This window comes from Eurypyga helias, unplaced genomic scaffold, assembly GCF_000690775.1.
Source record: "Eurypyga helias isolate BGI_N326 unplaced genomic scaffold, ASM69077v1 scaffold14845, whole genome shotgun sequence".
Taxonomy (NCBI): domain Eukaryota; kingdom Metazoa; phylum Chordata; class Aves; order Eurypygiformes; family Eurypygidae; genus Eurypyga; species Eurypyga helias.
In genome coordinates this window covers 1-10226 of record NW_010253682.1, presented here as the reverse complement: position 1 = coordinate 10226, position 10226 = coordinate 1, and the positions used below count along the sequence as shown (strand labels likewise).

Here is a 10226-nt window from a genome sequence, read left to right as displayed (position 1 = left end):
ATTTGGCTGAGATCAACGTAAAGCCTCCCGTCTCCTCAATAAATAGTACTGCAAAGCACATTATAGTGGGAAACTGGTAAAGCATGCATGACTTTTTACCCACACCGGGTGTGTAATCGCGTTGAAGCCTGCGATAGCAACTGACTATTGCCATCTTCAGGCGGCCCTCAGCCTTGCCTCAGCTGAAGCCCAGCTAGCTGTTGCTGCTCCTGTGCAATCACCCTTGTTAAACACTGTCACTTGCACAAGGTGGTTGGAAGTGCTGGCTCTGAGACTAGTCAAACCCTGCAGTACAACTCTCTTTTGAAACACATTTTAGTATTAAACAAGTTACACATGTATTGCAAGATGAACATTTTCCCTCCGCTTCCGTTCTCTTACGTAAAATTGAAGACACCTAATCCCTGGCCAAGTAAACCTGCCGAACACAGACCTCTGCTTCTAGCAGCTCTAAGTGGCGTTGTCATGTTTGTTTTGCCCAGCTGTACCTCTGTAGCCCACCTGCCAAGTCAGTTCTGTAACCGGATAGCACTCAAAGTGCTGCTTAAACTAGTCATTTACACCGTAGACGTGGTGCGAGATGACTACCAGCCCCGTTTCTACATGCAAGTCCAGGGACATGACTAAGGAGAGTTGCAGTCAGGGAATTCCTACCTTCCAGCCCTCGGTGATGATGACTGTCCCACACAAAGCTAAGTAACTTGGGGGATTAAAAAAAAACCCTTGGTGCCTTTTATCTGTAAGACACACCTGAGACCTGTAATTTTTTAATGTGTTTTAATACTAATGAGCAAGCAAGCAGCTTCCAGCTGAGCAGCCTGTGGACATTTTTCTACTCACACATCTTCTGTCACTCCTGAAATTCCTGACTCTGAGCGGTGATAATATCAGGGCAGGGCGTAACTGGGAAGTTGAAAACACACTGGGAACAAACCTTCCCACGTCACTGGTGCCAAACCCATCCACACAGGGGGTGAATATAGTACTACCTTCGTCTGTAAAAGAAACCTCGGCTTGTGAAAAAGCTACCATCCCCTGCTGGTTCTTCAGCCAGATGTACTCTGCAGGGAAATGGAAAACTGAAAAGGGTGCAAAACGGCCACGTCACCTGCGTGAGTGCTCCGACAGGATAGTACTGACGCACAGTGGCAGGAAAACTTGCATCCCCGGTACCTGCTCTTCTGAGACTGCAAGTGAGACCTGAATGCTCTAATTGCCTCGTACTTCTCCTGAAAGAACTTAGAGAGGCAGGTCTAGACACCTCAAACTAAACCGAGTAACTCCTAAAATCTTTTGGATGTGCATTTATTTTGGATGTAAATTTTACCATTAAATATAAAATCATCCAAACCTAGTATCAATTCTATTTTATGTTTTTTAAATTGAATCACTCCAACTCTCCTAACGCACTTGGCAATCTGTAAACACTAAATCCATTAAGGTACAAACTGGACAGCTCCCCTTCCCTTCACTGTTTAGCTCTCGCACGCTGCAAACACCTGTCGCAAAGGCAGGTGTGTCGACTTCTTACCCTCAGCTGCTCTTCACTGCAACGCAAATACGGTTCAGTTTCACCAGAGCTCCCCAGCTTTGCCTAAAGGTGTCGTGAAACGCTTGAGCAATTCGACGCAAACCCGACAGCCAAGCTTAAAGGTCAGTTAAGAACTTTAGAGAAGTAACTAACAGGTCATGTATTCAATTTGGTGTTGCCGATATGCGTTTTAAATAGACACAAGCTTTACGTTCTTGGAACTAGGGCACCGTGTTCAGCCTGCTCAGCACACAACAGCGTCTGGCCGCAGTCATTCATGCAACCAAACCTTGTCTGTGTAAGACGACTTCTGCACACGACTTTCAACACCCCACGCACCTCCAAGTTCCCACCTGGGCGACCAAGCAACTGCAGCTGCAGTGTTCTTCAACGGGGGAGGCTGGGCTCCTTCCTTGCGGCCCAGCTACCCAGGGACGAGGCCTTCCCTCCTTACGCTGCCCAACAGTGGCTCCCAGCGGTCGCTGTTCTTACGAACAGGTTGAGAAGGGGCTGCCGATCAGCATTCCCGCTCGCTGCACTTCCTGCGCACCGCTGGAGTCAGTTCAAACGCACCAGCTGTTTGACTACGGAGGCTCAGAAAGCTACCCGCTGTTTAAACTGCCTGGAAAGCCCAAGACTACCGTCACCGGTGAAGACTAGCCACAGCTAGGAAAAACGCAGGGCACCCGAAATGCTGCACAGAAGGCAGTCGGTCAGCCCCATGCAGGAGACGAGGTCACTGTAGGGTCAAACACACCAGCAGTTCTTACACGCTCCGAGTACAACACCCCAAGCAACCAGGTACCTTCTATCATTTGTATTGTTGAGGTGCTGAGCACCCCCAGAGAAGGGCAACGAAGGTGGTGAGGGGCGCAGAGCACAAGCAGGGTAGTCTGGAGGAGTCTCAGGGGAGACCTTACTGCTACCTACAACTACCCAAAAGGAGGATGCAGAGCACTGGGGGTTGGTCTCTCCCAAGTAACAAGCGACAGGACAAGAGGAAACAGCCTCAAGTTGCCTCAGGGGAGGTTTAAATTGGGTATTAGGAAGATTTTCATCACCGAAAGGGTTGTCAGGCATTGGAATGGGCTGCCCAGGAAGTGGTGGAGTCACCATCCGTGGAGGTTTTAAAGACATTTAGGGACATGCTTTAGTGATGGGCTTGGCAGCATTAGGTTAATGGACAGCTGGACTTGACGATCTTAAAGGTCTTTTCCAACCTAGAAGATTCTAGGATGCTGTGTGTCCTTTTCTAAATAACTACAGACTGTGAAAGCATTCCTGGGCAAGAGCAGATTATTTTGTTCCTGCCCATGTAGCTCTGCTTCTTGGAGGACCCTGCCGATTTCCAGGAGTGCAATGCAGCACATCAGGCAAACAGTCAACACCTGATGGAATTTCCCAACAACTGAAAGTAGTAGTAGTTGAGCAAAACACCTCCAGACATTAACAGGCACCCAGGAATCTCCATACCAAGTTTTTTTTCCTGTCAGAAAAAGCTGATGCTTCCGATTCCGAACATCAACCAAAATGGAAACACGCAGAGCTATGCCCAAGTGCGGAGTCCAGGACTAAATTCTGGAAGATGCCATTTAACATTCTTCCTTCTTACACAGAGAAACTGGTTTCGGGTGACTCCTATTTATACAGTCTCTGTAAAGAAGTGCAGAGGTCGGATGCCAAGACAGCGTGTCGGAAAGGTGAAGAAGAAAGGAAAAGCAAGCTCTGAAGTGCAGAGAAGACAGCACAGGCATAACAACTGCTTTTCTCACTAAACCAAGGCTCAGCTGAAAGTATGAATTATCAGAAGAGCTGTGAACCTAATTCAGGAATTGTACACTCTTCCACGCTGTAGCATAATGGATTGCAAGAAGGGGACTGAATTGACATTGGAATTGGATTGATCAAGAGATTAAGATGAGACAAACCAAACCGACAATGCTTAGCTTCATCCCTACCACAAACTGCTCTGACAAAGAGTCTTCCAAGGAACATGATCAGTCCCAACAAAGACAGAAAATACTCAGTGTTACAGCAGTCGAACATCTTGAAAAAATTTAATAAGACAAATGCCTTCTTAACACAAGTAAATGGTACATCACAGATCACGTGTTTATGAGTGAACCGAATCAGTCTTTCCGTAACTGGACAGTTTCCTCTTTAATCCCATCTTTTGTGACAATGCAAATCTTAAGTGCATCCCCAGTGTACACGTCTCTCTCAGCAGCAGACACAAAGACATCCTTAACCAGCTGCAAAGCCTTTTCCAGGGTCAGAGGCACATGTTCCACATTTTGCATGTTCTTGAAGCCAATCTAAGGAAAGATGAAAACTTATTTTAAAAGGAAGTATGCCCCATCTAGCACGAAAGCTGTTTTAGTCTCTGCATTAGGGCGAGCAGAGACTCAAAAAGATGGTTGGTCTGGCTTAGAAACCCAAAGCTGACAAAAGCATCCCTCCACACAGTTTACAGCTGTGTGATCGGAACTCTCCCGAAGCTGATCCTCTCACAGAAGTAACTAGAAGCAGACCTGGTTCAAGCAAGGGCAGCCCCTCCCAGTCATCCAGCACACACGAGATCGCCATACACATCCCGATCTGATCTGCTTTTTCACAACCTTCTCACTGGGCTAGCAGTATCCGATCTGCACACAAGCCTTTTCTCCTCTAGCTAGGAACGTGCCTTAAAAGAAAATATTCCCCAAAGTACCCAGAATTCAAAAATAACCATCTATATTGGTCCACACCTGGTCCTATTAAATAGTGTATTTTAGCTGATAAACTTAAGCTTCCACTTAAGCATTAGAACTGGAAAAGGTGGGGGGAAGAGTCACCTACTTTGCCTCAAACTCATAAGCGATAAAAAGCAACTTATGACAACTTTGTTTCTGTTGAAGGTATTTGATATTTTTTTTTAGTTAATGAAATTCAAAACTAAGTCAAAGTTAAGAGTTTGATTTTGTTTGTTTGTTTAAAAAAAAAAAAAAGATTCTACTCCTCTACCAGCTGGTAAGAACTAAGTGCTTATTGCTTTTTCAAGCACAAGAGTTGTGTTGACATCAGGCTCAACTGACTAAACAATACCAACACCAATATCTGAGAATAAAATGAATAAGACATGCTTTGGTATTTCTGTCATTTAACGATTACCAGCTTCAGTTGAATATAGAATCATAGAATGGTTTGGGTTGGAAGGGACCTTAAAGACCATCTAGTTCCAACCCCCCTGCCATGGGCAGGGACACCTTCCACTAGACCAGGTTGCTCAAAGCCTCGTATGAAAATATTCTTCAAGTATTTTTAGACAGATTTAATTAAGTTCTCAACAGTCTTATGGAAGAACATTCATAGAAAATGGTGAATTCCTTGTATAAAACTGAAGACTTTTATACAACTGCATGCTAAATGATAGAATGTATTATACACACCTATTAATTCTATCTTCTTAATTTAGTGTTATGTCATGCTAAGTTAACAGGCGTATTTACACTATCAGCCAGGGGAAAAACAGTTTCTATGGGAAACACCTGTCCAACTAAAACATTTAGATGTATGTTAAACAGGCATTCCACTGTTGCCACACATTAAAAACCTAAACAGATTCTAAAGCAACACTTTCTGACTTCTCCTTAGAAGGTTGAGTCCCACAAGTTGTAAATTTATGGCTTAGCAGTCCTATCTGTAATACATTTAATGTTCCCCCAAAGTAAAGCTACATTATTTTAAACGTCACAAATGTTTACTGAGATCGTAAAAGGAAAAAAAACCCACCACCACCACCACAGAGAACTATCTTACCTGGTTATCAAGCAAGGGCTGCAGCATGGCACTTGCTGATCCAGCTGCCTTGAAAGAATCTCGTTGGTATGAGCCTACTGGATCAAAGCTGTATACCGCTCCTTTCCCTAATTAAAAAAAAAAAAAAACCAACATCAAAAATTAGCTGTCTCCATAAGCAGACAAATCCCAGCAAACCACTACCCAGTAATATCACAGAATGTTCAGACAATGCTTTGTACAGAGCCTCACTGTGCACTGCTACAATATGCAAGGTTGGCTGCAATATTTAAGCTACAAGCATGCCCTAATGGATGTTTTCTATAGCGTTTACCACAGAAAAAGTGCTGACGTAGAATAATCAAAGCAGGAGAATGTGCTAGACCGCAGCGCTGCACACAGAACTCTGCTGGTTCTAAAGCTAGTACACTGAGGCAGTTTAGCCATTGTTCTTGAATGACATATTCTGACCAACACACTTCCTGAACTACCCTGCAGAGTGTGCTGGGGTGCCTCTGCTTTGCCTTCCCAGAACCAGGGATGATGCTCTGGCCTCTAACATGCTTCCCTCTGGAGACAGGTCAGGCTGTGCAAAGCTTATCAGCTTGCGCCAACACCAGAGACACAGACACACTGTGGCTCTGAAGCATCAGGATTTGATGGGGCCATGCTGGTCCTAACGCAGCACCTGGCCAAGCTCCCCCTTTCCATTCGGACAGGCAGCACCTCCGTTACTCAACCGGCCAGTGCACTTAGCAGCACGGCACGGGTAGCTGAGCAGCCCTGACAAAGCTAGCAGAGATCCAGAAAGTAACACTAAACCAAAAGAAATCAGTCTTGCTGGACCCAAATTTAGCTCATGCACAAAAACCTGCACTCTGACTCTTATCAATCGCTACAGCACTCTCATAAACCTAGATTCACCATTACGCAGAGGGACATCCTGGCCCTGGATGTCTTCAAGGCCAGGCTGGATGAGGCTTTGAGCACCCTGGTCTAGTGGAAGGTGTCCCTGCCCATGGCAGGGGGGTGGGAACTAGATGGGCTTTAAGGTCCCATCCAACCCAAACCATTCCGTGATTCTATGATCAGTACACTAATCCCTTTCCAGACTCTACATATCGTAGACGTGTCTTAGCAAGACTAGGAAAGCAGTATGACTTCAGGGTAACACCAAACTGTGGGGAACGGTTGAACTTATCCCAACAAGACCACCTCTGAGCTCCTGCCCAAATCCAGGGAATGCAGTATTTTAGCAATCCAACCAAACCCTCAGAGAAGAGCCCAGTAAGCCCTGGAACGGCTGTCTGTAAACTGCAGCATCCACGTATAATTCATGATTTTCATTAGAGGTTAGTGAACATTTAAAAATCTCTTTGTAGAAACCAGTCTCTGCAATAAATCTTCACAGTTAAGAAACTCTACCACACTTACAGGCCTGAGTGAAATATATACAATTTTACTGCTAACATCTCCTTTAAAGACACAATTAAGAAATGCATCAAAGGTAAGCATTGTTAGCATATTTCTCTTGCAATGAAATTATCATAACATACTTCTTATTAGACTTTCAGACCTTCAGAAATGGAAGGCCAAGTTAGCAGTGGAAAGCCGGAAACGAGACATGCATAAGACACACATGACCTGTGTAGGTACTGCAGTTCCTAGAGGTAGGTGTTAGAAATAGAAACACAAGCTTTGCTATTCCATCAGCATACCCGAGATGTAAAAGGACAACTATTCATCTACAGAAATTTAGCCTCTATTTTTCTTTTTTCTGATTAAAGTCTTACCTTCTTCATCAAGTCCACCAATTATGTTGTAAACATAGTAAGGAAAGAAACGTCGAGAATACAGAATTGTGGACAGCATGGCTGCAATAGCCCCAGTAGTCATGGTCTTGTTATTGGAATGCTTGTACATCTGCAAGCGGTACAGGACGAAAAGAAAGCAAGCAGAAAGTCAAACACTAAATCTTACATCCAATCAGAATCACGTTTTCTGTAACCTCACTATAGAAGAATCTGATGCTAATCAGGTTATTAACTGGCATGATTACTGAAAACATACTAGCCCGAAAGCAAAGCCTTCTCACAAGCCAAAATTAACATTTCTCTAAAGTTTTGCAAATAAAAGATGTTGCCTCATTAGCATTATCCCCTCAGCTCTCCTGTTCCCTGAATTTGTGATGTTACACCTAGTAAGAGCACAGCATTGATTTCCCCTGCCTGAGCTTTCATGAGCAGTATGATCTAATGATATGATGGGACATATGACACCAGTTATCATACAAGCACTTGAAGAAAATCAGCAAAAATTATATTTAAAACGTGTTACTGGCCTGAAATGTGATACTAAGAATACAGTGAGATAGTTAGCTACCTTTAATCTTGCTTCAATAATTTTAGTAAGGGTAAGGCAGTCACCGTGGAAACCACTGCATCCGATGATCGTTTGTTCCGTCCTGTAAAACATAAAATTTTGGCGTGATTTTAGATTTAGTATGGACTATACCACTTTGCCACACAGCAGGTTATTATATGAAAACACCTGGTGTACTTTCAGTTTCTCTAATGCTATCAAAAACAGCTGCCTGAAATGTAACGGACCTTTTGCGTATAAGAGGTAACTGCACTCTGCATCTTGGAGAGGACTCACTGAGGGCTGGAGCGTGCAGATGTCTTTCTTCAATCCGCCTACTTATACAGCAAGGCTGGCAGAAAGATATTCCAAGTTTCTTCATGCACCACTAGCTCTAGCTGTGAGCATTCCGTCTTCCTAGAACACCTGCTCTGAGGCGGGAGCCGGCTGCATCCTATCACTCAGCCCAGTTTTACCTACCTGCCCCAGCACAGGACCACGTTAAGATTGTAAGATGGTTACGCAGCGTCAGCACAGCAGAAGTTACCTGGCTACGGATGCACTGCAGAAAGTTGGCTCTTTGTTCAGTTTCAAAGCACTTCATGAACGCTAACTAGCAGAAATTTAAAGTCTAGTCAATTGGTGAGTACAAACATTCACACGTTCTTACAGACTAACACAAAGCAGTCATTCAGAAAACAATTTAAACTCAAATCTTCCCTCAGTCGGTCACTGGAATTATGCAAAGCCATCATGCAGCATGCAGGCTGCACCGCAGTAATTTCCATTTGGACAGCATCACAGATACGGTAAAGAGTCAGCCAGGAGAAACTTAAGTTCGTACGACCTCGTGTCAGCAATTAAAACAAAACTTGGAAAAGTTCAGGCAGCTGATGGCAGCCTACGAGGTAAGCACCTGCTCCAGTCTAAAATATGTAAAAAATGCGTATTTTTAAACCAAGGGGATGCTATCTACGTGAGTCAAGATAATGAGTATAAGAAGTTCAGTAACGGAACCCCTGACAGGTCCACCTCTCCTAAAACAAGCACCTCTGATGTGTCAGATGGGTGACCAGAGACACCCAGTTCAGCTGGCAGCAGTGGGCACACCCGCGGGCTGACACCAGGTGTCCTCACGAAGCAGAATGACTTACCACAGGATCAAGTTTTGATCCAATTAAAACAGAAGTCGTTCCAATTATCCAGCCAAAACACACCTAACTTATATTAAGCCTTGTATCACCGTAAAAACGTTCCCATTACCAGCTACCTTCAAGAGCAGGCAACAAGGAATCTGGCTGTATATACAACACCACAGCACATACCACATCACGTCTTGCGTTACAGCAAGAGTCACCACGACTCCAAAATCAATTTTGTTTACTATCCGTTTCTTCTGAGAATTCTGCTTCAAGAAAGCAACAGCTCATTCCAGGCAGGTGACGTGCTCAGCGATACACAATTAAAAAAAAAAAAAAAATTTTCATCTGTTTCAATTCGTACAAGATCTGGACTTACAGCTTGTAGCATTTTGGGCTGTCCCGGCAGTGAATGGCATAACCTTCGCTCAGTCGCGTGTCAGAGGCGACGATAGAAAAGTCTTCTCCAGCAATCGCCAGCACAGTCCTTGAAGAAGAGCATTCATGTAATCGTGACTCTTAGCCCAAGTATTGTCTTAGGCAACAGAAGAACAGGCTAGATAGTAATTCCATACCCCGACTCAGGTTTTGTCAAGCATCTTATATTCCTTGCTATGCCTCCCACTCTGCACATCTCTACGCATGACTCAAGGTTGGAGGAAGAAGATACGAGACACACTGAAGAAAATACAGGTTTGTGATGCTCTGACTAAAAAAAATCTCTGTATGGCAACTTGGTAAAACAGAGGTTCTATGCAATGCAAGAACCAGACTCAGTGGAGCAGTAATTTTACATGCCTGCTAATGAGAGATTCACCCCCCTAAAGCAGTTTGGCTCTCCAAGCAAAATCACGCCAGACAAGTACTAAGCACCAGTATGGTTGTATTTATCATCACTTTTTTTAATCTGATGGTATCCTATGTTATTTACTTCCAAACAACTCGCTCTGTGATTGCCACATAACAAACAGATGTCCTTTAAAAAGCAGTTAGGCATTATATAAAAATTTAAATAACACTATCCTGGCCAAACGCCGTCACCAACTCGGAGTGAAGTCTATCGGAAAACATCACCTACCGTTAAGAGTTATGACAGGGTCGCTTTCAACCCAGACAGAGGTTTAAAAGTTGGCAACATGCGCACTACGTGGGTTTCTTGAGCCGCTATAAAGAAACAACCCAGCAGGGACCGGAAGGTGTTTATTTTGACCCGTAAGAATTCGGGGAGCCCGAGCGTGCCGAAAGGCACACGGACACGTGAGACACCTCCGAAGAGCCGCAGGGAGCCGCGGGGCGCTCAGCCCAGGGGCAGGGCCGACCCAGCTCTCTCCCCTCTACCACGCGGCACTCGGGAGGAGACGAGCCCGCGGAGTACCGGGGGCAAGAGGAAGGCCCAGCCCTACCGCCACCCTCCTCAG

General features: G+C 44.7%; 1 protein-coding gene across 1 annotated transcript; it reads right to left on the bottom strand.

Annotated features, from left to right (window-relative positions):
• Positions 1-3571: 3571 nt before the first annotated feature.
• Positions 3572-9326, bottom strand: PSMB1 (proteasome (prosome, macropain) subunit, beta type, 1; the record flags this gene model as incomplete). Its single annotated transcript, XM_010152749.1, has 5 exons — positions 3572-3846; positions 5330-5436; positions 7102-7231; positions 7691-7772; positions 9188-9326. Coding segments are annotated over 5 exons (644 nt in total), but the record flags the coding sequence as incomplete, so codon positions are not given.
• Positions 9327-10226: the final 900 nt, after the last annotated feature.